A 27,910-nucleotide genomic window follows, 5' to 3' on the forward strand; every position below is an offset into this window, starting at 1 on the left:
GAGCCCCTACTGAGCTTGTGCTCTGTGATCCATACCGTGCCGTGCTGTGGGCACCTGTGGAAAATGCTTCCAAAACCATCCTGGTGTGGCCTAGCACTTGCCACCCTAGTGGGGCCAGGACATTAGGAGGGGCTCAGCTGAGCCAGTGGGAGCTGGGCGTGAGCTCCCCCTCCCTCCTGTGTGCAGCCTGATCCTCACTCCTCAGGCAGAGAGGTTACTGGAGAAGACTCCAGGTTTTGGGGTCTGCCTTATCCCTTGTCACCAGGAGTCTGTTTTTCTGAGTGACTTGCCAGCTCTCCCTGGCTGGCCATCCTCACAGTGGCTCTGAAAGCAACCGGAGAGGCAGCTGAGGGAGCCTAGCTGATCGGAAGTCCAGGTGAAGCAGACTAGAGGCTGCGTTGATGGGAGGCTGGCATGTCACAAGTCTGAACGCAGAGCAGGGGAGGGGGCCAGCCAGGCAGGATTGTAGTTGGGCTGTTTGGTTGATGAAGGGGGTCAGCGTAGGCATGTGTCATCATCGAGGTAGGCAGGGAAGGGGAGGGCTGTGCGTGGGGGGAGGATATATATGCTGGTGTGGCTGACACAGAGAAACAAGCCTCACATCTGAGAGAACCCTGTGACGGACAGCGTCAGGTAGGCAATGCATGTGGTCGGCCGGCACTATCTGCCCAGAGCCTCTCCGGAGAGCAGGGCAGCCTGGCCGGCTCCTCCACCTCTGTCTTTTGTCCACTGTCACTGCTTGCTGGCCTCTTGTGAGATTGTGGCTTCATTCATCTTCTTCTCAGGGTTCCGATGGTGGAGAAGGGGGAGGGCTGAGGGCTGGCTAATCTCAGAGAAATGCTAAAGAAAGCTGAACTTGGAAATGAGGAAAAGTTTTGCTTTCCCAGTTGTGGCCGCTACTGGGTGACAGATCCACATGGAAAAGGTGGCTGCCGGAGAGGGGACAGACACTGGGAGGGGGCTTGCCATTCAGAGTAGCCCAAGGAAGCCCCTGGCACACCTTATGGAGGATTTTTCCTTCTGTGGCTTTCTGCCCTTTGTGCAAACTGTTGTCTGGTGTCATTGAATCTGATGTCATTCTGGTTTCCTTACACCTTAATGGAAATTGTCCATAATATTGGGGAAAAACAGATCCAAGGGTTGAGCTTCACCTGAGTCCATGGCTGAACGCAGTCAGTTGCCGGCTGGGTGATTTTCATGGTCGTTTCTCAAGGCATGACCTTGGTCCTCTGGATCTGGGTTGTTTCGGGGTATCCTTTCTTCCTTGACATCTTTCTCCCCACTGCTCGTCTGTCCCACCTAAAGCCTAGACTGCATAAAACTCTCACACATCAGGGAATCTGAACTCTCACTGCTCTCTCTCAGCCTTCTCTTCCTCCTCCTCCTCCTCTTCTTCCTCTTCCTCTCTTTGTGCATTTCTTTCCCCTCCCTTCTCTATCCATCTCCTCCTCTCCCCCATCTCCCTTTGAACTCGGGGAAGTTGGGGGGTGGGGGGGATTTCAAGTAAGGCAGGATGATTCGGAAAGGGGGCTATTTAAAGCACACTGCTTTGGACTTGAATACCCCAAGCCTGGGCTTAAACATCTGTGTTTAGCTTCCTCCAGCAGCTCATAATTGCCCCAATTATAACCAATAACATTGTTCAGCAGACTAACAAAAGCTCAGCTCCACACGGCACTTGCCAGCAAGCCCAAACGAGAGTTTTCATCTCAGAGGGAGAAAAGTAACTGCCCGACTCCGTATCAAAACCTCCCAAAGAGAATGCTGTGATTTCTCGCTGCCTGTGGGTGGATGCTGTGCACACCCTTCCTTTTTCTCATTTGTGAAGCCTAGCGGGGAGATATTCTACACGCTTCCATCAGTGCCATGATACCTTAACAGAAAGGATTCCTATCCCTCCGGCTTACTGAGTCTTCTGCAAGGGAAACTGCCCCAGACATCACCTGAGTAAAAGAAACACCTGCACTTTTCCAGCCGACCCCCAGCACTGTCTGGGGAAGGTGCTCTGGTGTAGCTGAGGGTCATCTTCTTCAGGAGCCGCTGCCTCTGCCTTACAGCTGAAGTCTGAGGGCACTGGGGCTGCAGAAAACTCAGCAGGTTTTGCATTGCCGGTGAAGGGAGTAATTGCGGGATTAGATGTTAGCCGAGCCTGAGAATGGAGCTGTCACCAAGCAATTCCATCTTCAATCAATCAGGTATTTATCAGCTACACCCCACCAGGCAAGGGAGGCACAGGGCTCTATAGATTCAGCAGAGATGCTAATAACAGCACTTTATTTGTGCAATGATTTACGCACTTCGAACCCATTATCTCCAGCAACAACCCTGGAAGGCAAAAAAAATCATTATCTCAAGAGTTGCAGGAACAGGACCCAGTGCAGCAAGCGCAGCCTGGAGCAGCTGCCCCAGGTCTGATGCTCGCTCCCCTTGAGATCTGTGGGGCTTGTAAACTAGTAGCAGCCACACATCACGGACAGACAGGAAGCAATTCAAGATAATGGGATAATACAGGGCTGGGTGTGACCAGTCCTACACTTGGGGTCCAGAGAGTCAAGGCTGAAGGAATTTAGGGAAGGGTACTTCCTCTGGTAACTGATGCTGGTGGGAAGAAAGGTAGAATTCAGATGGATCCAGGGTTTGAAGGCAGGTAGGACCAAAGTCCAAAAGAAAGGCAGAGGAATTAATCTTTCTTGAAACAAGGAATGAAGGGCAGCAAGCTAAACTTGGCTATATACTTATTTCATCACACACACACACACACACACACACACACACACACACGGTGCACATGGTGACAATGAGAGGTTTGATTCTGTATTGTTTGACCCTGTGTTGTGTACTTACAATGATATGCTTCGAAGACTCTTCCTTCCCCCAATTCCTCCACTCACAAGGACCATAAGAAAATGTTTAAGTTTCCTGCGCTCTGGGTCATCAGACGTTTTAGGAACAAAAGAACACATCTCAGAAATGAGCATCATCGTACCATCGGCTTTTGGGGGCTTGAGTTCCTGAGAACAAAGGGATCTTTGAAACACTTCTGTTTCTTTGCCTTTATCTGCTCCACTGTCTCATGTAGGTCTTAGAGTTTATCCAGAAACTCTAGCTGTGATATTTGGGGCACATCATAACCCTCAAAAGGTTACACCCACTTTGATCCTCAACTTCCCATGGTCCTGGGTTTGTTAAAATCCTGGCAGCTACTTAGGCACTGCAGCCGCATAGACCAGCCAGGTGGGGAACGTTGGGCTTGCCTCCCTGCCAACAGCCAAGGCTCCGCAGCCTGCAGTGTCACAGCCAGCCTCTCTCCTCCTCATGCTGGTCCTGTGATCTTCCCCCATCCTGTCACCCCATTCATCCTCTCATTCATCCAGCTGAGAACGTGCATGGGTTCCTGAGAGGAGCTGAGCAGAGCTGTCAGTCACCAGCTTTCTCCCAACTCACCATCAAAGTCACAAAATGTGCATGAGCCCAGACCAGTGGTCTCTTTTCAAAGGGGCTTACCTACCCAGATCCTACTAGGCTACTAGAGACTGAGATGTTAAATTGTTTTTTATTTTAGCACACCACACATACACACACACACACACACACACGCACACGCACACGCACACACGCACACGCACACACACACGCACACGCTCACGCTCACGCTCATGCACCCATGCACCCATGCACGCACACTTCCCCTGCAGGCACACGTTGAAGCCAGAGGTCAACACCAGGTGTCCTCCTCTATTGTTCTCCACTGTATTTACTTGAGAAGAATCTCTCACCAAATCTCAGGAGCTCAGGGTTTAGCTAGGGTGACTGACAAGAAGGCAGCAGGATCTACTTGTCTCTGTCCCCAGCCTCAGCACTGGGGTTACAGGCACACAACAGCGTCCCTGGCTTTTTCTATGGCTTCTGGGAATTCAAACTCAGGTTTTCATGTTGTGTAACAAGCATTTATGTATGGAACCATCTCCCCATCCCCTAAATCTTATCCTTCTTAATTTGTCCATTAGTGGATTTTATAATATATGGAACATGATTTGAAGAGTTTAGGAATGTATGCTTAAAACTCATTGCAAGAGTGACTGTGGTTAATGATAACTTATTCTTTATTTCAAAATAGCCAGGGTAGAGGACTTAGAATATTTGCTACACAAAAGAATGATAAATGTTCAAGGCAATGGATGTGCCGACTACCGCAACCTAATTGTTACACAGTGCACACAGCATGGAAATAACACACTGTATCTCCATTAACATGTATAATCATGTCAATTAAAACTCTCTTTAAAACAGGTTGTTACCGTTACAGAATTAAAGAAGTTGGAAGATTATATGAGCCTAGACTCATCATTCTTTTCCTATCTGGGTTTTCTGATTATTTTTAAAAGAACGTAGAGTGATCTTATGAATGTAAATAAAAACTTTTAAGGGGAAGGGGATTTAGCTCAGTGGTAGAATGATTGCCTAGAAAGCACAAGGCCCTGGGTTCGGTCCTCAGCTCTAAAAAAAAACAGAAAACAAAAAACAACCTTTTAAAAGTCCGCTCAAACTACCTTGACAATGATGTGGCAGCATTTACCAGAATCCGGAAGGAGAACGTTAAAAGTGTCCCCTTCCAATGTGTGACAGCCAAAAGGCGTGTGCCTGGCTCCCCTCCTGGCCCTTTGTGAAACCCAGTGACCTTCATGACCTTCACCTGGGGCTACTGAAGCCACTGCCCAGTTGTCTCCTCTCCCTCCCTCCTTCTCTCTTGCTTCTCTTACTGGCAGAGGGCAATCCTGGCCATTCATACAGTTAAAGGATACTAACCATCTCACACAACTGCCTGTCTTTATAGACAAAGAAATCCAGACTCAGGAAAAGAAAGTGTTGTGCCCAGGATCCCACAAGTAACAACAGAACCAGATCTAGACCCCAAGACCTTGTCTCCAAGCACAGGATTCCTTCTCATTCACAGCTTTACCTAGGCACCCTTGGCCCACATAGACAGATAGGTGCTTTGTGCCCTGACTTCTGAGCCCTTGCCCTCCTCTCGGGGTAGAAATGGAGAGCAAGAGAGAAACCTTTTAAGAGTAAATGTATAGCTGGGCCTTTAATTCCAGCGCTTGAGAGGGAGAGCCAGGTGATCTCTAAATTTGAGGCCAGCCTGGTCTACAAAGTGAGTTTCAAGATTACCAGAGCTACACAGAGGAACAACAACAACAAAGGGTAATGGAGTAATTGTATCCATCAAAGAAAAGAAAGAAAGCTGTCTCTCTGAGTAAGAGAGAGCCATGCTCCATATGGATGTTTTAGCTGCTGGGCTATGAGAAAGCCCATGGTTCTTTGGTGCTTCTATTAGAGAATGGGGGTGGGCTCCTCCCTCCTAGAAGCACATATAGGCACTTTCTTTACATCAATGACATAAATAGAATACTTTTCCTTACAGGTTATAGATGACCTTTATATTCATCTATAACCCTGTAATCCAGAGACAACTTAATATACCTTTCTGGGGTAAATACAAGTTCATAGGAGTTAAACCGCCTACCTAATTAATAAACAGCAGAATCCTGCCTGTGATGGATCAGAGAACCAGGATATGAGGAAAACCCTGTATTCTCCCAATGATTCACAACTGGCTGACTTCGAATATCTCTTTGGCGAATCAGGGAGAAGGATTGAGACAGTCCTCCAAATGAATTCACATAAAGACAGATCATCAGAGGTACCCTCGAAATATACACTTGGGGGGTTCAATACCTGCTCTGCCACTGCAGTACATCTCTCCCAGCCTCAGTATTCTCATCTGTAAAGTGGAGTTGTCAGCACTTAGCCCACAGGACAGAATCTTATAAAGCCATTGGCTCTCAACAGCTTTCAGTCCTTCGGATTCCTTCCCAACAATGTATCACAGTTTGCTGTGCATTTCAAAGCCATAAACCTTGTATTGAGTTTGTGTTAGGTCAGAACACAGGTTAAAATGCCTGAGTTTAAGTCCTAACTCTGCTGTTTATCATCTGGATAATTGCTTAACCTTTGGGAACTGATGTTTATCTCAGAAAGGAGGACAAAATTACCCCTCCCCCCAAGTGATAAGGTTATATATGAGAATAAATATCATTTTTAATTGTTTTTAATTAAATAACAATATTCCTATGTGTCACTGATGGAAAGAGAACCCTCTGCCCTTCTTCACCAAAAGTACCCAAGTCACAGACTTTCCCCTACCTCAAGAAACAAAACTCAGACTCTCCATTCAGCTCTCATTGCAGATGTCTTCGTCCAATAGAAAAGCAGCTGACTTGTCCTCGGAGGCAAGAGTATACAAAAGTAGATTAAGACTAAATCACCTCGGAGTCTTATCTTTCTAAGCAGCAAGATACAATCGAATTTATAAGGTGCCATTACCTAAATAAAAGGTAATTAAACCTTTCTTTATTCGATACAAAATGACCTGATTATAGGATTGCCACACTGAAAGGCTAATTGCTCTGGGCTCATTTATGAAATGGAAGCCATTAAAAACTCAAACATCCTCAGGTACGCTGTGCTTCCTGATGGCCAATCTTATTTCTGGCTAATAAACAGCTGAGGGGAGACAAGTCATCTTCAAATGAGGGGAGATTCATCATCTTCACCTTGCAGTCGAGAAGACTGAGGCTCTGAGAAGTCAAATAAGTTGCCCAAAGTCACACAGTTACAGTGTGTGGTTTAAGCACAAGTGTGACTCCAGAGTTATCTAACTTCTCTGTTCTCTTCTTCTGGACACCAGCGTATGTGCACAGCTCCAAACCGGCACACAGATAGGGTTCAGGCTTCTTTTATTTGTTGTTGTTGGGGTGGGGGAGAGATTGTATGTTTGTGATTGTATTGTGCAAGTGTGTATGCACATGTGTGTAAGTGTGTGCATGAATTATGTGTATGTGTGTGAGCTTGTATGTGAGTATAGGTGTCTGTGATTATGTGTAGGTGTGTGTACACATGTGTGTATGTGTGTGTGCATGAGATATGCACAAGTGTGTGTGTGTAGGTTATGTGTATATAAGTGTGTGTGTATGTGTATGTGTCTGTATGTGTCTGTGTAGGTGTGTATATGTATGTATAGGTGGGGGTGATTGTGTGTACAAATGTGTGTAGGTATGTGTAGGTATGTGTATGAGTTTGTGTGAGTGTGTAGGTGTGTCCACATGAGTGTTTGTAGGTGTGTGTACATGATGTTTGAATGTGTGTGTGTGTATGTCTGTATAGATATTTGTGTGATTGTGTGTGTATGTGTGTGTTCTCCTGAGTGTGTGTGTAAGTGTTTATGTGTTCATGTCTGTATATGTGTGTGTATGTGTATAGGTGTGTGTGATTATGTGTGTCGGTGTGTATAGAGATGTATATGCACATATGTATATATGTGTGAGAGTGTGTGTGTGCGCAAATGTGTGTGGGTATGTGTGCTGTGAGTGTGTGTGCATGTGTGTGTATATGTATGTGTGTGTGTGTGTGTCTGTGTGTGTGTGTGTGTGTGTACGGACTTTTTGACAGAGTACAGTCTTACTCTGTAGCCAGACTGACCTCAGATTTATAGTAATCTTTCTTCTTCAGCTTCCCAAGTGCTAGGATTACAGGTATGTATCACTGTGCCAGATATACTGTTAAGACTTCTTAAAATTAAAGAACTCTGGAGTCGGGATGCAGCTCAGTTGGTGGAATGCTTTCCTAGCATGCACAAGGCCCTGGGTTCAATCCCCAGTACCATATAAATTGGATATATTGACACACGGGGTTGATCCCAGCATTTGAGAGGTGGGGTAGAAGGGACAAAAGTTCAAGGTCATCCTCATAGTGAGTTCAAGGCCAACTTAAGATAAATGACTCAGTGTCTCAAAAATAAAATAAAGAAATACTTTTAAAAACATAAAACTTCACGCTGGGCAGTGGTGACTCACACCTTTAAGCCCAGCACTCAGGAGGCAAAGGTAGGCAGATCTCTATGAGTTTGAGACTAACCTAATCTACAGAGTGAGTGCCGGGACAGCCAGGGCTACACAGAGAAGCCCTGTCTCAGAAAAACAAAAAGAAATAAATAAAAAAAAAACTTTAAAAAAAAACTAAAACTTGTACTAAGCTTTCTATTTTTAATATAATTCTCTACAGCACACAACTGGACTGGGTGTCATGAGAGTACAGAAGAACAAGATTTCTAATTTGTGATGTATTTCCATAGGTTTTTGCACATTTGTTTGTGTTGATTATAGTGACAAACAGCGAACTACTCATGAGGTGAATCCCAAGGTCATGCCTAGCTTGTGGCTTCTTGGACTTGCAGAAGGGAATGAATACTGTCCGTATGGAAGGATTTCATTTAGGAGCTGGAGCTGCTTGTTAAAGCGGAAGGTGGAGGGGTGAGGTGACATCCATCTGTGATCCCAGACGGATGAAACCCAGCCAGGAAGAATGTGAGTTGGAAGCCAGCCAGGGTTACGTATGCACTGTATGCATATACACTATTCTTACTATGTAATGACAGTATGTAATGCTCACTATGTGAGAATTGCCATGTACTAATCTTACATAGTAAGAAGGTCTCAAAAAAGGAAGAAGGAGGAGGCACTTGCCTTTGATCCCCACACTCAGAAGGCAGAGGCAGGAGGATCTCTGTAAATTTGAGGCCAGCCTGGTTTATAAAGTAAGTAAGCTCCGAACCAGCCAAAGCTACAAAGTAAGACCCTGGGGGTGGGGGTGGGGTGGGGTGGAGAAAAGAGGTGAAGGAAAAGAAAAAGAATGACGTGGAAGAATGACAGGAGAAAGAGCAGTGGAATCGAGGCCATTAAGTACAGACAGGAGGAGGGCCTGACTAAACTAAGGTCAATCTGGTAAGTTCTCACCAAAAGCCAACCCCAAAGGGCTTGTGTTTTACAGGTAGCCAGCAGCAGAGGCTAATTGCCCCCAGGATCGCACCCTTAAATTCCAATTCAATTCCCAAATTAAAAATGACAAGCATCAGTCAAAACGCCATCCCTACCCTCGTATCAAGTATGAAGTCCTTGAGTGGTCTCAGCGGGAGCTTCTCTTTGTGTCTGTCACAGCTTGTCAACTGGGCAAAGAGCTGCTTTAAACAAACATCCTAGGCAGGGTCTACAGGAAATGGCCCATACCCTTCCTTCCGAGACATATGGCCACTGCCATCGTGTGGCGATAAAGGGAACAGCTGTGCTGTTCTGAGATCCTACAAAAACCATCTCCTAAGTAGAAGTACAAGCGCTGAGCTGCTGTGAGACACAGAAGAAATTATCCCATAACAAGACAATCATAAAGGCCTGTTTAAGAGTACCTTGTGTCCTAGAACATTTATTTTATATAATATCTATTTGAGTTGCATTTTTCCCCTCAAAGAAACATTCCCGTTGATGGACTAACAACTCATACTTAACCCTCACAGACTTAGCATGGGACACAATGCCAGCCATGACCATTTATCCTCTAGCAGACATGCATCAGAGTTTCTGCTAAAGATGACATCTTACCTTACTGGGATGATATAGTGTCCTCTTCTCCCTGCTCAAACAGGATGATTTGCTAATTGAGCTTTTGTAGGGGGTGAAGGTCCTGAGGTAGCTTATGTGCCATGGGCACACTGAACCCCCAATGAGACTCCAGAACATTCCTCAGCCCTGCATTTACAGAGAAAAATGAAGGGGGCTCCTGAGATCTCCCACTGGCTTTTGTCAATTTTTTGTTCAGCAGATCCTAAAGTTTGCATCCTAGTCTGGGTACCTGGCAGACAGAGAGAATGATAGAACCAGATCTCTGTCCTCCAGGAAGTCATATGCCAGTGGAAGGAACAGACATAGAAGTGCACAGTTATGATTGGTTGCTTACTAAGGGCAGAGATGAGGCAGAGAGAATAGAAAAGTGAGGGCTATGCTTGAGCTTTCTTTTATGAAGCATTTGTTCTATGTTAGGTGCTGTTTTAACTGCTTATAAACATGAACCCACGAATGCTGGTATGATATAGTTCCTAAGACACTTCCCATTTTCACAATGAGGAACTCAGTGACTGAGTACAGCCGGCAAGTTACTGAATCAACAGTCAGAACCCAAGGACTCCTCTCCCAAGATGATGAGATAAGAAAACTCACACTACATGACTCCCAGGACCATTCCGGTTGGCCCATGTGACAGACAGGATCCCTGAGTCCCATTCGTTTCCCATGGTAATACATTGCCTTGACATGCTCAACAGTAGTAAGCACTGATCTAGCTCAAGCCAGTCTAGTGATGGTTTTCTGGAGGGGGACATTGCTGATGCGGTGATACAGTATTCTGACAAAGGAAACCGTGACAAGATATAGAAACATCAGAAGCCTGATGTAGGTGAGAGCTGTGCTCACTGGGTCTGGAAGTGCTACCAAGATGAGCGACGGGGGATGAAGCAGGAGCCAGTGGCCTGACAAGTCCTTGGAACATCCGACAGCCACAGGCATCATAGAATTATTTTAAGAATGAAGTGATATCATCCAACAGCTTGGAGGGAGACCAGATCATTAGGTAGACTAATTAGGAGACTATTACAGTAATAAGGTAATAAATCTCAACTAGACACTGGCTGTTGGGTTAGAGAAGGAAAATTTTGCATTGGAGAGACACTCATGGACACAGATGTCTGAGTGCTTTATTTATTAGCTCAAGACCCATCCCATCATCTGAAGGATAAAGCACAAGTCTCCTAGAAGAGCAGACAAGACCTGCTCCATCAGGAACAGCCCTCTTGAGCAGGTGCTAACCTTGAAGAGTGTGGGCAGGTTACCTGTCTGCTTGCTGCTCTCACAGGCTGTGATCCCGGGACTCCTGGGTTCCCTGTTACCAAACAATCATTTTTATACCCACTTTAAATGGTAACTCACTGAGGGCTGGGAATGTTACTCAGTTGGCAGAATACTTGTCTAGTATGAATGAAGCCCTAGGTTTGATACCCAACAGTATAAACTCGGCTTAGTGGTATACACTGTAACCCCAGAACTTAGGAGGTGTAAGTAGAATGATCAGAAGTTCAGGATTATTACAACTACATAGGGAGTTTAAGGACAGTCTGGGCTACATGAGACTCCATTTCAAGCGAACAAGAATCTACTAAACACCCTTCTAATCATAACCACCTATGTCCGAAACAGTTCTTGATACACAAGAGCCCAGTGGTCTTCCAATACGGCTCCTTGGCAGCTTCTTGTTTGCATGTCCCCTTCTTGCTCCATTCACCTCTCAAATGTAATCATACAGATAAGTCATTTAGGAATACTGCTAATGACACAGATCCTGATATGATGGTTGTGGGTGGGGCCCAAGACGATACACTTCTTAGAAGAACCCAGCAGATAGCATTTAAAAGGCAAACCTCTCTAAAGCCAAACAGTGGATGGAGCTTTGGGATTCTTATAAAGGAATGGGAAGAAGGGGACAGGAACTCCACAGAAAGACCAATGGAGTCAACTAACCTGGATCCTTGAGGCTGTCAGAGTCTGAACCACCAACCAAAGAACATACTTGGGCTGGACCTAGGCTTCCCCACACATATGTAGCACATGTGTAGGGTCCCAAACAATTGGAGTGAAGGCTATCCCAAAAGTTGTTGCCTATATGTAGGAAATGTTCTTCTGGCTGGGCTGCCTTGTCTAGCCTCAGTTGGGGAAGAAGCATCTAGCCTTGCAGAAACTTGGAGTGCCAGGATGGGAGGACTCCCAAGGAGGTCCTCTCCCACACATAGGAGAAGAAGAGGAGGGATGGGGGAAGGATTTCAGGAGGGGGTCACTGGGAGGGAGCAGTGAGTGGAATGTAAAGTGAATACATAAATAAATTTAAATTTTAAAAATGGCAAATCTCAAAGATTTCTCAGAATCATCTGTCGAAAAAGCAATGAAAACAAGTTTTTGTTGTTATTCTCTATGCAGAAAGGTTGTGTACAGTAAAATGCACAAACTCTAAGTCTATAATTTGATGCATATTGGAAAATATATACATTCCTATGGCCCCATTAAATAAGGTCAATATTTCTAAAGTTTCCATTCAACCTTCATTTCTGTTGAAGCAATGAAAATGGTAGTTTTTTTTTATTCTCTGTGCAGAAAAGTTACATACAGTAGAATTTAGATTCTACATCTATAATTTGATGGATTTGGGAAAATATACACACCCCTATGGCCCCAATTTTAAAAAAAGTCAATGTTTCCAGAAAGTTTCTAGATTTCTGTTGCTTCATTTCTGTTGCTATGAAAAAAATGCCCCCCCTACACACACACACACACACACACACACACACACACACATACACACACACACACAGTTTAGAGGGCTGGAGAGTTATCTCAGTGGTTAGGGTCGCCTGGTACTCTTTGGTTCTCAGCACCCATGTCAGAGAGCTCACAACTGCCTGTAATCCTAGTTCCAGTAGATCTACTGCCCCTTTCTTGCCTCTGAAGGCACCACACACAGAGAGACACATACACATAGATTTTTAAAAATTATTTTAAAAACAACTTCTTTAAACTTACAATTCCAAGGTAGTCTACCATAACAGTAAAGCACAGTGACAAAGACTTGCAGCAGCTAGTCACACATCTCATCACAACTAGGGCAGAAGGAAACAAATGCCAGCCTTGCTTACTTGCTGGCTCTCAGTTGAATTTTCTTATCTCTTATGTTGTCCAAGACCTCCTGCCCAGGGAATGGCACTGCCCACAATGGGCTGGCTCTTCCTACATCAGTTAACATCAAGTCGACCCCACAGACATGCCCCCAGACCAACCTGAGCTAGAAAATCCCTCATTAAGACTCTCTTCCCAAGTGACTTTAGGTGTCAAGTTAACAGTTAAGACCAGTTTCCTATTCCTCTTTCCACTGAAGCATGCAAGATAGTTCAACCCAATGTGACGTAATTCAAAGGAAGTAGTTTTCTGATTCAAGAGGTTTGATCTAAGGACATTGTTAGTCAGGGTTCTCCAGAGGAACAAAATTGATAGAATGAATATATATGTATATATTTATATATGTGTGTATATATGTATATATATACACACACATACACACACACACACACACACATATATGGATAAATGTCATCTGCTTTTCTATACATTTCATGCATGGAATGTCAAGGTGAGCATTCTAACCCTGTATTCAGGAAATAAGCTTTCATCTTAACTGTTGGCTGCTGTTACAAAACATCTTAGACTGGATAGTTTATAAACAACAGGAATTCATTCCTCATGATTCTAGAAGCCAGGAAATCAAATACCAAGATACAAGCATCTTTATTGCCAAGTGAGGCCCATTCCCTAAGTCACAGACAGTAAGTACCTCAAGAGCTATCTCCCCAAGGAGCCCACCTTTTACTGTCACCATCCTGGGGGTCAGGACTCTAGGTTCCTTCCTGTCCTCATCGCTGCTACCAAACAGCAGACAGAAACAACTTCCAGGGGGAATTGTTTATTCAGTTCATAGCTTCAGAGCAGTTCAATTTTGAGGAGACCATCAAGGCAAGAGAGCTTCCTGGCAGATTAAAAGCAGAAAAAAGGAGGCATGCGGGGCAAGAAACAGGGGTCATGTGACCTACTTCTTCTAAGAAGACCCCACCTTCTGTCATTCACTGCCTCTCAACAATGTTACCATCTTATGCATTTACCAAGGGATTATTAGCCTATTCACAATGTCAGCAGTCTCATGATCTCATTGGTGCTGGAGATGTCATTACAGATGAACCAGAGAAGAAATTTACTAATATTCCTTCCACATGGTGTGTGTGTGTGCATGTGTATGTTCATAGCATATATGTGTATGTGTGTGTGCATAGTGTGTGTATATATGTGTGTATAGTGTGTGAGTGTATATGTGTATGTGTGCATGTCTGTGTATCATAGCACGGGGATGTATTGTATAGTGTGCCTGGGTGTGCTCTGGTTGTTTCTATAGAGCCCTGACGTTGACTTCAGATATATTCCCCAATCATGAACTAGACTATATACAGAGAAGTAGGTCCTCTCCCTTAAACCTGGAGTTCACTGATTCAACCAATTATTTGTCCACCTTGCTCGATTGATTCCCTATCTCTGCCTCCCACGGAACTGGGATCACCATGGGTCCAATCCACATTTGCAGGTGCCAGGGATCCAAACTCCAGTCTCACTTGGATAGCAAGTGCTTTACCCTCTGAACCATTTCTCCACCTCCTTCTACTTGTTTTTAATCTTTTCAAGCTATCTGCTGAGATCAATCATCAAAGATTTCAGCATACGCATTCTGAGAAGACACAAACATTCAGACTATAGCAGTAACTCCGTTCTGATGTGGGTAACAGACAGGGAACACATGGATGCCTCCTAGAGGAGAGAATTGAGGGACAAGCGTTCCTGGCCAGGCCAGAGGGGCTTGAGGGGCTGAGAGGAAGTATTTTAGTCATTCATTCACCTGTCTCTCCCTCCTGAGAATCGGGATGAGATGGATATGATACCACCACACTCAGGTACTTGTCTGCACTATGCAGTCCTTGCAGGTCACATCTCCGCTTCTAAATAAAGACACAGACCTTACACAGCCCTATGGTAAGGTGTGTACAGTGCTTTTTTATGCCTATGGAAACTGAGGTTTGAAGAAGTTGACCTAAAGGCACACATTGGTCAGCTAGGATGCAATGCCTCTGGCCTCCAGAAAGCTGTTTTCCATCCAATAGCTGTTCCTGGAACAGCAGAGGCCAGCCAAGTGGCAGGAATCACAAGTGCTCTCCCAGAATACAGACCACATATAGCTTATGAATGAGAGCAGACTTGGATGATAGGGGCCAGGCCACCAGCACTCTCTACAAACTACTCCTTCCCAGGTGAACCTCAGACCTGGGGAATCTCCTCACCAAGGAAGGATGCTTGCCCCTCTGGATTGTGGTCCTCACAGCTAACCAACCCTCTCCCTAGACTGTACTAACTGGCATGTGCCCCCTCTGTGTTTCAGCCTCTGGCTTCCCACTACTGCACCATGAAAATCCTCTTTTGTGACGTTCTGATGCTCAGCCTGCTCTCCAGCGTGTTCAGCAGCTGTCCCAGGGACTGCCTCACCTGCCGGGAGAAGCTCCACCCAGCTCCAGACAGCTTCAACTTGAAGGTAGGTCCAAAAGGTCGAAGGACTGTCCTCTTCTCTGTCATCTCCTCCCTCTAACTCCAAAGCAAACCCTATGTGAGATACCTTAAGTCTTTCCCAGAAGTCCTACGGCTTGAGCAGTGTCATGTGACCAAGAGGAAACAGGTGAAACTGAGCTACACTCTCCTACTAGGACCCCTGTGATTCTCCCTGTCTCCCAGCAGACTCTTCTGGTCCTCCCTCTCTCCCAGCAGACTCTTCTGGTCCTCCCTCTCTCCCAGCAGACTCCTCTGGTCCTCCCTCTCTCCCAGCAGACTCTTCTGGTCCTCCCTCTCTCCCACCAGATCCCTGTGCTTCTCCTACTGTGCCACCAGAATCCTGTTGTCCTCTCTCTCTATCTCCCAATAAATATCTGTTCATGATGCCCTCCTTACAGTGTTAATGCATAACACGCATGCTATCTATAAAGAAAATGTAAATCTTCTCCAACCCCATGTATTGGTCACTTGTCTCTTTGCTGTGACAAAAATCCTTGAAACGTAAGAGTTTATTTCAGCCCACAGTTTGGGAGCACAGTTTAGGAGCACAGTCAATTCTGAAGGAGAGAGCATGGAGGCAAGGACTTGAGGCAGCTGGTCCCGTTGGGTCCGCAGTCGGGAAGCAGAGAGAGATGGGTACTGAGGCTCAGCTCACTTAGTCAGTCTTGCACTGCAGCTCTTGGGATGATGCTCTCATACTGAGGGTGGGGCTCTCATCCTCAATAAAACCTTCATCAACTGTGTCTCCTACAGGATGCTAAACCCCTCAGGTTAACAATGATGATCAGCTATTATAGTGCAGCAATCCAAGAGAATCTTACTTTTTCTTACTTTCTGTAGGTCTCTGGATTAATATTCTCATGTTATTACACATTGTTTTAAGTGATTTCTTTCTACGAATATATAACTTATTCTCCATCTGTTGAGCATGCATATTGTCATTCATTTCTTTTATCGCAGATAATTCTACGATGAACATCCAAAATGCTTTCTTGTGTTTTAAATTTCCAAGTTGAAGCACAAAACATTAAATTGTTATTCATTAAATGAACGGCTTCCTTGCTCCTCTCATTTCAGTGTAGATAGCTATTCTCGCCTATGAAATCCAGTATAATTCAATTATTTTTCCCTTTGAAGTCAGTAAAGCTGCTTTCAAGATGCTGTGTTTCAAACCCCTCAGCCTTTCAAAACAAACAAGTAATTGCACTTCCTTAAGGCAAATGTGCAGACATGAAATCCTCTGTAGCTGGTGCCCAATACTCCTTGATATCGCTCAGCTCTGGATAGAAATATGGCCTCAGCCCCAACAGACAAGCAGTATACTCTTCCAGACCCAGGCACACCTACCTTCTGCACAGTCATGCAATCAGGCCGCATGACCCCTCGAAGAGATATGTTTCTGACGCTCATCCATCAAGATTTTTTTTTTTTTTTAGAGGCTGTCTGTCTGTCCAATATCTCATCCTTCCAGAAACATCTCTTGCTTCTCTTGCCTGGTTTATGGGACTCTTTCCTCTACTCTTTCCCAGCCTTCTATATTGACCTCTAGTTCTCTGTCCAATCCCTAAGCAGATGCCTGCTTCTTGCCCCTCTGTCTCTCTCCTTCTGAGTTGCCACTACGCACCAGGCTTTCCTCCCCCAGGCTGCAGGTAACTGTCAAGGCTAGACCCCTGACCTTCTTCTTGGGTTCAAGCCCAGGTCCATACACTCTTGACAGCACGCAGGGAACCCTTCTTTTCTTTGCTCTCCTGCCACCTTGCTCCTGCTTCTCCCTTCCCCCACCCACTAGACCCCCCCCCCTTATACTTCAAGGCCAAGGTTAAGCTTCAGTTCATAGCACTCTGTTCTCTCACAAAGACAAAGGTAAGATTCAAGTGGAGTTTTGATCTGAAAACGCAAAGGAGAAGTATAGGTAGAGCTAAAACAGTACAGAGGCTTCTAAGGAGACCCAAACCAAGACAAAAAATTCAGGAGAGTGAGGCCAAGGTCGGGACCAGCCAGAAAGAGCTGGAGAGATAGAACAGTCAGGATGATAGTCCTCATGAGACACTGTGGTACTTGGGGAAACAGAGCAGCAGCCGAGGGTTCCTGGGGCTCTAGGCCTGGCTTGAGCATGAGAATGAGCCCCCTTGGGATAGATTGCATGTGCCCAGCCTGCCTGGATCCCAGCCCAGTGCCATAGATCACACGCAGATAGGAACCACCAGGGTTGCTCTCTCCCCAGTAACGTTATTTTCAATATATATACAGACTTGACCACCTATTCTCACACCCCAGTTTCTTTAATCAATCTGACCTTGAGCTTGATGAGAAAATGAAATAAGATTCTTCCTGGGTGATGATCATGGGCTGTACTTACTCTGGTTTTTGTTTCCCATGGCTGGCTGCCTGGTTCCTTCTCTGTCTCTATCTCTCTGTCTCCCCCCAACTCTGGTTAAGGTATGAGATAGGAATGAGATAGATACCTTTGCTGATAGGTATGAGTACTTATCTAGGTATCCCAGGATGGAGTCCAGTGTGCCCATAACAGGGTTCAGGCAGCCTGTCTTGTAGACATTGTATGATTCTTAGAATATTAGGCTCCTCCCGGGCACATCCTGGGCAGCCATGGCGAAGTCTTGCATTTGGGTCTTGCTGGGGTGGCAAAGAATTGGAAGTGCACTTCTATCTCTCCCTTAGTGTCTCAAATCTTTGGGGTCCAGACAACACTCACTTTACTTCCTAGAAACAAGCTAGAAAATGGGTTGGCAAAAGCCTCACTGTTGGAGATAAATGCTTTGCAGTGCCTGCTGGCCCCTGAGGACTCTGTTACCTGCTTACTTTTTTGTTTCTAGTTTGTGATCCCTTTTAACCCATTTTAAAGTGGAATGAAATGCCAAGAGCATAAGCAATTATGTCTCGTCTTATGTCTGCACATCTTGCCTGTGTCTGCTTTGATGGGAAGATGAGGAGGGACTCACATTTCAGCCAGGGTCACCTCCTAGTCTCTCCACCACATTACGTCATCCTGACTCGTTCCCAAGATCCTCAGGACACTTGGCTCTGGCATGGTTGGCTTTTTGTTAGACTATAATTTTGGTCAGCAGTGACTCACATCCAAACCCGTTGCAGTGCCCTCTGGTTCCTCACCCAATTGTCAGCAGGGCTCGTTCCATCTGTTCAAGTAGAGGAAACTAGATTCAGAGTTATTTTAGCGTCCAAGACTAAAACAACACACTCTCAAAAAACAGTTTAGGGAGATGCACTTCAAAGTCCTAAAACTATTGCAACAGAAGCTGCCCCAGGCATCTCTACGTGCAGTTAGTGAAAACTCTTAGAAGATGATTTGGGGCAGAAGCTCTTCTAATAGATTGTTCCCCTGCTAGTCATCTGCTGCCCCTTAGTGTCTGCCTTTGAATACACACACACATACATACATACATACATACATACATACATACATACATACACACACACACACACATACATACATACATACATACATATATACATACATGTGCACATGAATGCAGTTGCCTGTGGAGGCCGAAAGAGGGTGTCAGATCCCTTGGAGTTGGAGTTACAGGTGGCTGTGAGCTACCCATAAGTGCTAGAAACTGAATCTGGGTCCTCTACAAGAGCAGTATGTGCTCTTAACCACTGAACCATCTCTCCAGCCTCTGAATTTATTTTTATTAATTTTGCAGTAGCTAAGATTGAACCTAGGGCTCTGTGAATGACCAGGCAGTTGTGCTATGGCTGAGTTACATCCCTAGCCATGCCTTTGAATATCTTGGCAATATTTCCTAGAGCAAATAGCTCCTATACATCACTTAGGAACCAAAACACCACAGTGACTGTCTTCTTTCCCTCAGAGGAGTCAACTGTCTATATGACAGGAAATGCAAAGCTAGAACAGAGACCTAGCTTCTATGGCTGGGTTAACTAACCCTCAGCCTGTGCCCAAATCTCGGATTCAGACACCCAAATGGCCCTTTGATCAGTCTTTTTAGAAGCTCAGCTTTACAAATCAATTTGGCACGAGTCAGATTCCAGATGCTCATGCAAACTCTGGCTTAATATAGCAACGTCATCATCATGGCTGAGAAAACGAGTCCAACTCACTTAATAAGCCACTGGCCCATCCTGGCAAAATAGCTGATGAGGACCCCAGACCAGACCATAATAAGCATTAGGCTTATATACCCATCTGGCACTAAAAATGCTGCTGTACATTTAAATACCCCAGACCTGCCTCAAATCTTCTCCTAAACCAACGGTTTGTGATGATTTGGTCAGTATCTGATTTACCTGGCAGTGAGTTGAATCTCAGTAAAGACCGTGGCATCTGGTTTGATCACAAAATTTCATTTTCTCTCATTGACACAAAATGTAATTACCATCTGGAATTAGAAGCCCAGTAGTATTTGGTTTTAGTGGCCTCTAGACTTGTCTCTTCCACCCGTAAACCAAAGGAGCAGAAAATTAAGCAAGCATCAAGGGTTCCTTCTCTGTGAAGTTGGACCGAGCATTCCCAAAGGCTGAGCTGCTCTCAGCCCCCACCTCTGCAGGCTTATCCGTGCTGCACACACCTCCTGTGCTCTTGCTGACTCTGAAGGACACAATTTCAGCCAATCTGCCACCATGGACATGAGGAACTGGACGACTGTTTGTTGCTGGCATCTGTTCTGTGCACCAAAAAAATTTTTACTAACATCTTCAGCCTCTACATAGCATTGGAAGACACATGTGGACTCAGTTGGTTAAGGGATCACCTTGTAAGGATGAGAAGCTGCATTGGAACGATGCCCATATACATTATGGAAATTAGTTTCATACTAAATTATTTATCAGAAGGAAAATTATGATGTTTTGTTTAACATTCTAATAATTATCTTTGGTATAATAGTTGCAATACACTTTTGTAATTAAACTTACTTTGGAATGCAAAAAAAAAAAAAAAAAAGCAGGTGGCATGTGCTTGAACTCCCAGCATGCACTGGGAATGTAAAGACAGGAAGGTCCCTGGGATCCAATGACCAGCCAGTCTAGCCTAATTAGTAAACTCTAAGCCAAAGAGAGATATTTCCTAAAAAGAAATAGACAAGATTCCTGAGGATGACACCCAAAGTTGCCCTCTGACCTTCACACACACATTTTTAAAGACATACGTTATGACAACCAAGACTAGCAAATCTAGAACTTAAGAGAATTTAATTGACTGCCTAGCTTACTAATCACTATATAGAGGAGACACTTACCCAGGACTCCAAATATGAGTAAAAAATATTTCTAATTTTTTAGATTATGCTTTATAAAGTATTACAAATATCTCTATCATTAAAACCCCGATGGGAGGAATACAAAGTTGGGAAGGAACACAGACGTAAGATGGCAGTTATTTCCAAGAAACCAGAAGAAGATAATCTAAAGCTAAAGACATAAAGCTAGGATGTGGCCAGGTCGGCAAGGATGGGAACAGTGGGGGCCATTCCTTCAGAGGGCACACAGTGATAAAAGGCAGGGAGGTTTGTGAGGTGTAGACACCCTGTGTGCCTGGGGACTGTGAGAGATGAGGAGTGACAGTGACTTCCCTAAAATGATGGATCGCAACCTGAAATAACACACAAATCCTTTGTCCCCTAAGTTGCATTTTGCTGGGACATTTTATTGTAGCAAATTAAAGTACACCAGTAAGAGTATACCACATGAGAATTAAATCTACCTGCTGGTATCAGAGGCCTAAAGGTAGCCAATGGATTTGACCATCCACAAAGTGATCTTGGGGCTGGTGTCCCAGCTCTAGGATCTCCTGTCTTTATTCTGCTAGAATGTTCATTTGCCTTCCAGCACAGGATGCTACCCTCTAAGTCACCTCATGGTTTCTGGATGGCAGCAGAAGGATATGATAGCCCAAAATGTCCACATTCCAAACCAGATGCTGAAGAAAATCAAGAAAGGAGGAAAAGGGTGCCTTTTCCTGCCATGCCAGCCCCAAGCTCACTGCAGGCCCCAGCTGATCATTTTCACTCTTGTTGCCTGCCACCTCTGACTACAGAGAGCTGGGGAAATGCACTATTAACTTCAGGAAGGGACCTGTGTTATATACTAGAGAAGAGAGATGGCTCTGGGTGGAGGGTGGACAACTTCTGTACCACAAGGAGCTAGGGAGCCAGGCAAGAGCTCCACGGTGTGATGAGGAGCTCTTGAAACACCCTTCATGACAATGGCAAGGTCAAGGAGAAGGGAGACTTTCAGCTAGGTAAGGCCAGGAACATGAGAGCAAGAGTCAGGGGTAAAACTGAAATGAATATAGTAAGTTGACAGGGGAGACTTCCAGGAGACCCAAACAGAGATAGAAGGCAGGAGAATGAGGCCAAGGTCGGGATCAGCCGGAGGGTGATAGAAAGATGGCATGGTCCAGCTGCTGCTCTCCACTAGAGGATTTGATGCTTGGGGAGGAAAGCCAGCAGCAGAGAGCTCTTGGGACACTGCCTCGCTTGTATCTAAGCAGATACACAAGTTCAGTAGATTGTGAGTTTAACTCCACATGCTCAACTGTGTGCCTCCAGAGCCTCCGGGACATCACTTACTATAAACCATGGTCAAATAGGAGTGGCTAGTATAAGTGGAATAAAAATTAGTGACATGAGTTGATCTTTACATGGGGGCTTTAGGTTTCTTCCCTCTTGTGTACACGTGTGTGTAGTGTGTGCACATGTCTGTCTCCCTCTATCATTCTCCACCTTGCTTTTGTAGACAGCCTCTCTCAGTGCATCCAGTGCTTGTCAACTGCTTAGATTGGCTGACTATGGAGCTCCCGGGGGCCGCCCAGCTCCACCCTCTCCCCCTCCCCAGTAGGGTCAGAGACAAGTACCATCATGCCCAGCTTTTTAGTGGGTGCTGGGGATTTGAACCCAGGGACTCATGCTTGCACAGCAGGCACTTTACCAACTAAGCCATCTCCTCAGCTGAAGAATGGCCTTAAAATGCATATGAAGATAGAATCCCATGCTTCCTCTGTTTCTGTAACCAATGTGTCCTTCCCTAGTCTATATAAGAATATAAGGGTATAATTTGGAATATCACAATTCTGTGTTAACTTGCTGGATCAACTGAAGATAGATTAACCACAGCTCTTAACCCTAGTTTCTTTGTTAGTGAAATAATGGAGCAGAGTCATAGAGTTCTCTATTTCTAACTCTAAAACTCTACAAACTTGGGAGGGGAGCACTATATGTAAAACTATATGTACATGGGTTGGAGAAATGGCTCATTAGTTTTGCTGCATAGTTTTGTGTCAACTCAACACAAGTTAGAGTCATCAGAGAGGGAAGAGCCTCTCTGTTGAGGAAATGCCTCCATGAGATCCAGCTATAAGGCATTTTCTCAATTAGTGATCAAAGGCAGAGGACCCAGCCCATCATGGGTGGTGTGCCATCCCTGGGCTGGTGGTCCTGGGTTCTGTAAGAAAGCAAGCTGAGCAAGCCAGTAAGCAACACCCCTCCATAGCCTCTGCATCAGCTCCTGCCTTCAGGTTCCTGTCCTGACTTCTTTCAGTGATGAACTATGATTTGGAAGTGTGAGCCCAATAAACCATTTCTCTCCAAGTTGCTTTGGTCATGGTGTTTTATCACAGCAACTGTAACCCTAACTAAGACTCAGTAAAGTGCTTGCTACACAGACCCGAGGATCTGTATTCAATTCCCAGCACCCACATAAAAGACAAGCATAGAAACACATACCTGTGATCCCAGGACTAGGGAAGCAGAAGCAGGAGGATCGCTGAGGCTTGCTGACCAGCCAGTATAGCCCCACTGGATCAGGTCAGTAAGAGACACTGTCTCAAAAAATTAAGTGGAAGGGCCAGTGAGCTGTCTCAGTGGGTAAAGGTGCTTCTATGCAAGCCAGTGACGTGAGTGTGGTTCCTGGAAGCCACATAAAGGTGAAGGGACTCCATATAGTGTCCTCTGAGCTCCACACTCACACAAAATAACAACAACAACAATAAATTGTTTTTAAAGAAAATTATATTAACAATTAAATAGACAGTGATGGAGGAAGATAACTAATGTGAACCTCTGCCACACACATGCACATACATACATGTACACACACACATACACTGCTGCACAATACTTGAGAAACAGCACTTCAGAACTTTGGACAGATATAGATGATTCTGTGACTTAGCTCATCCCTGGCATTGACACTTGTCTCTTCCTCCTGCCTGTGTCTTTACAGGTGTGCATTCTCCAATGTGAAGAGAAGATATTTCCCCGCCCTCTCTGGACTGTATGCACCAAAGTCATGGCCAGTGGCTCTGGGCAGCTCAGCCCTGCTGACCCAGAGCTCGTGTCAGCTGCTCTTTACCAGCCAAAAGCCTCAGAGATGCAGCACCTGAAGAGAATGCCGCGTGTCAGGAGCTTGGTGCAAGCACGAGACGCAGAGCCCGAGGCAGATGCAGAGCCTGTCGTAGATGATGCTGCTGAGGTGGAGCAGAAGCAGCTGCAGAAAAGGTTTGGGGGCTTCACCGGGGCCCGGAAGTCGGCCCGGAAGTTGGCCAACCAGAAGCGGTTCAGTGAGTTTATGAGGCAGTACCTGGTCCTGAGCATGCAGTCAAGCCAACGCCGGCGCACTCTGCACCAGAATGGTAATGTGTAGCCAGAAGGAGCCCCTCCCAGCTGCACCGGCCACTGCAACCCATGAGTGAGTTGGGCACCAAATAGCAGGGGGCAAGGAGTGACTTCATTTACCCAGCTGTTTCAGACTTCTTCCCAAGCCTAGAAACACATTAGCCAGCCCCCAATCACACACACACACACACACACACACACACACACACACACACACACACACATTCACTACCCAAACCCTCTCCCCACACACATCTCAAGGATTCCAGTCCTTGAGAGGTTTGGTTGGTGAAGAAATTCACATCTCTGCCTCTTTACCATTTCTCCAGGAAGCAAAGTTTTTCCCACCATTCTCCTTGAGGCTGACCACTCCCATTCAGAGACTGGTTACCATGGGGATAATAGTAGTATGTTAAGATAACTAATTCCTCTATAGCACTCCAGGAGCTTAGTTACTATGGGGACAGTTAAGTGGACCAATTCTAACAGCCAGTTACCATAGCAACCATTCAGCTCACCTTTCCTCAGAGACTTTATCTGCAAAAAGCCAATAGCCAGCCCTCCTCTTAGCCATTTGCAAAAAGGCCGATTACTGCTCTACTTCAAAGACTGCTTATCCACCTCACCCTACATCACAAGGTGGCTGGACTCCATGGAAACCATTAATTGTTCCCATTTCCCCTTGCCAAAGACTTTTTGTTGAGACCTGGAGTTATGCTTTTTGCTCTTATTTCTTCCTCTAAAAATTTGGTTACCCTGGCATTTGGCCAAGAAAAGACCAGTTCTTTATCATTAATGGCATCCTTGCTGAACCAGGATTCCAGAATTTTGCCTAATGGATCTAGTGAGTTATAAAATATGTACTAAGGAAGAATGGGTCTTTTTTTTTCTACAGGCTTTTGTCTCTTCCCAGGATGCCATTTGTGATATTTTTCCTTTGCTTCGCTCCTACCCTCCGGTACACACGCACACACACTCATATAAAGCCTATCAGAGATCACAGAGCAGAGACCCAATTACAGCTGGCTGATTCTAAACCCAACTCTCAGCAGTACATAACTATGGACTGGCATTAGAAATTAACAATTCCTAATTAGAAAAGGCCCAACTGTCAGGTCTGTGTCCTTCATCCACATATGCTGATGTAAACATCTCCTGAGACAGCTCAGGAACACGGCCTCACACAAAAGCATGAGTTAAGTTTGACAAGATGATATTGTCCTGACAGAAGCTATTCCCTACCTCTGAGGCAGAGAAGAAAAATGCATGCTGCCCCTCTTTTTGCTTCTTGCACATCCAAGGTAGCCATGTCGTTCATACTCCTCTTTCAAGGTAGAGCCGTCTAGATCCTAATCTTTGATGCCCACACTCTGGCATACAGCCAGCCTGCATGGCCCAAGCTGCTAGGCCATTTGTCTGCAGCAAGCTTATCTCCAAAGATGGACACACTTATTAGGTTGTGGGGAGAAGGCTGCTGCGTTTGTCTTAACAGGATGATTCATCTCCAAAGATCCCGAGTGAACTTGCACACTCTGAAGTCACAACTTCTGTTCTTGACAAGCAATCTCTTTCTTTTGAAGCCAGACATGTTATCTACTAGTAAATCTTCCAGACGTAGCACGAATTCTTCTAAATCTTAATGGCATTCTTCAAAGGGGCTCTTAAGGGACACCAAAGCCCATATCTAATTCTAAACCACAACAATATTCTTTACAGTTTAAGATCAGTCCCATTAGCAAGAATCAATTTATTTGGGGGGGGGGGTGGGAAACAAGCAAACTATTTGAGCCAGACGATTGGTTTTTCTGGTTTTCTATTATACTTCCAGCTGAGAGGTGCTGTAACAGGGATAATAAGTGCCTTCTCTCTGCTGCTTTGCTCAACATGCAAAGTTCTTGATGGATACATTAGCCAGCTCATTTGGGTATTATTAATGGCTGTCCTGTCACCATGTGACAGCACTCAGTGTGCGCGCTCTCTCTCTCTCTCCTCCACATGCATGGTGCTGAGTTCCAGAGTGGATGTTTGTTAATGAGCCTGGCACAGCCAGAGGAGACCTTGTGTTTATCTGCATACACACAGCTCAACCTGTCATGTGTGTGATAGAAATCCTTCCCCTCCAGCTAGCTCCCATTGCCAAAGTTGTTCTTGGCGTCTAAGATGCCATTGCCAATCAATGCTCAGAAGATTGGAATGGGGGAGGGGGGCCACCCAATACTGGAGTACAATGGAAAACCTATTCCAAGTGCAATGATGGCCTAGGAAGATGGGGTACGGTAGTGCAGACCCTGCTCTGGACATAAAGTGAGAAGAGCACAGCATGTCTTGTGGACAGCCTCTCTCTGATCTATACTTCCAATAATCTCTCCTGCATCTGGCCTTGACCTTCTAGACATCAGCAACACACTCATGATCCCACAGTCATGACATCTAGCTTAGCTTGGGCCACATAAGAAAACCATAAGAACCCTGTTTAACATAGACGCTGTGCTGAGAACCAGGGAAGAGATGACTGTTACTGTTAAGAGGCATGTCGCTGTGCTTTTTATGTCACAGCCCATCACCCCCCCCCCTTTTATCCAATGCATCACCCCTGTCAGTAGTAGGCAAAAGTGGTTAGGTAGGTGGAGGGCATCAAGTAAGGACCCCTTCTGGTCACTTGGGAACTTGCCACAATGGCCAACTTTGGGTTGCTTTAGTCCTGTAGGCAAACAGGGTGGAAGGCTCAGAAGACCTATTGAGTTTGATATTGTAATCCTTTCTGTCTTCCCAGGCATCCAGGTGATCCCCCGTACAGCATGTGTCCACACCAAGACCTGCAGGCCGGGAGTCAGGATTCCTCCTCCCCCGAGGCACTGAGCACCCATGGCACCTCCCCGCCCCGTTGTTGCCCCCTCCCCATAGCATGTATCACCACAATCCCGTTGCTACATCAGAGTGTATTTTTGTAATTCCTCCAGCTAACATTTTAACAGCCCCATCTTCTCCCTCATCCTCTGGCCTCCTGTAGGGCCAGGCGAGAGGAACATGAAATCAGACCTGGGGTTTTGCCTCTTCACTGCCATAACTTGTTTGTAAAAGAGCTGTTCTTTTTGACCGATCGTTTGAAACAACTTTGTCCATTAAACTTCTACTGAGCAAATGGTTAATAAACTTGTTGCCTTTTCTTTAGTTTTATTATGTATATAAGTACACTGTAGCTGTCTTCAGACACACCAGAAGAGGGCATTGGATCCCAATACAGATGATTGTGAGCCACCATGTGGTTGCTGGGAATTGAACTCAGGACCTTTAGAAAAGCAGTCAGTGCTCCTAACTGCTGAGCCCTCTCGCCTTTTTTTTTTTTTTTTTTTTGCAGTGCAATAAAGAGGCATGGACTCTGCAAGCACATGCTTCGAGAGCCGCCTCTCTCAGAGCTGGAAACTCATAGGCAACTATGCCTAAACATAAAGCCGGCACAAGGAGATGCTGGGACGTGAGCACACAGAAGGCAACAGGCACTGTGAAGCCAGATGTAAATGGCGTGTGAAGGTATGAGCCAGAGGAGACTGAGTCTCAACCTTTGAGTGCATCCAGCTGCTGTTAGATTCCCACTCGAAGCTCCAGACCCAGCAGAAACTTCTCTTTTTAACAGCTTCCAGATGATGCAGAGAGCCTGCTGGTTTGGGGCTGGTGGGTTGGGACAGAGGAAGAATGGCAAGCTTGCCTACGTACTTTTTTCTCCATGTAACACTAAGCTCGGTTAGGTGTGTAAAAATCCAGCCAGGAAACACATGGAGAATCCAATTGGAGTAGCTGACCAGTTCGATATCTACAAGGTAGGCGGCTGCCACAGCCCATTTGCTGCTGCTGAGACAGCAGGATACAACTGTCTTTCTATATCCCAGAGGAAATGGTTCCAGAACCCCTGTGGGCAGCAAAAATCACACACACGCGCACACACACACACACACACACACACACACAAACCCCAAAAACATTTATATATAACCTACATACAAGCTTCTATGTGTTGAAATTACTTCTATCTATACCATCTAATACAACATAAACACCATGTACACAGCTGTTTTATTATGCTGCTTAGGGAATAATGAGAAAGGTCTGTATTTGTCTGGGACAGACACGATTCATTTTTTAGGAGCCTCAGTCTGCAGTTGGTTGCAT

At 45.4% G+C, this 27,910-nt stretch overlaps 1 protein-coding gene across 3 annotated transcripts; it reads left to right on the forward strand.

Moving 5' to 3' along the window:
* Positions 1-203: 203 nt before the first annotated feature.
* Positions 204-26,875, forward strand: Pnoc (prepronociceptin). 3 transcript variants are annotated; one of them, XM_076930483.1, is made up of 4 exons: positions 204-376; positions 14,965-15,114; positions 23,352-23,760; positions 26,517-26,875. In XM_076930483.1, exons 2-4 carry the CDS (start codon positions 14,989-14,991, stop codon positions 26,600-26,602), a joined length of 621 nt encoding a protein of 206 aa, XP_076786598.1. In that variant the 5' UTR covers positions 204-376; positions 14,965-14,988; the 3' UTR covers positions 26,603-26,875. The 3 variants fall into 3 exon arrangements, with proteins under 3 accessions (XP_076786598.1, XP_034354780.1, XP_034354779.1); XM_034498889.2 differs by lacking the exon at positions 204-376 and adding an exon at positions 532-633 and having other exon boundaries at positions 23,352-23,816; positions 26,517-26,611; XM_034498888.2 differs by lacking the exon at positions 204-376 and adding an exon at positions 534-633.
* The last annotated feature ends 1,035 nt before the right edge of the window (positions 26,876-27,910 follow it).

This window comes from Arvicanthis niloticus, chromosome 3 (assembly GCF_011762505.2).
Source record: "Arvicanthis niloticus isolate mArvNil1 chromosome 3, mArvNil1.pat.X, whole genome shotgun sequence".
In the NCBI taxonomy this organism is placed as follows: domain Eukaryota; kingdom Metazoa; phylum Chordata; class Mammalia; order Rodentia; family Muridae; genus Arvicanthis; species Arvicanthis niloticus.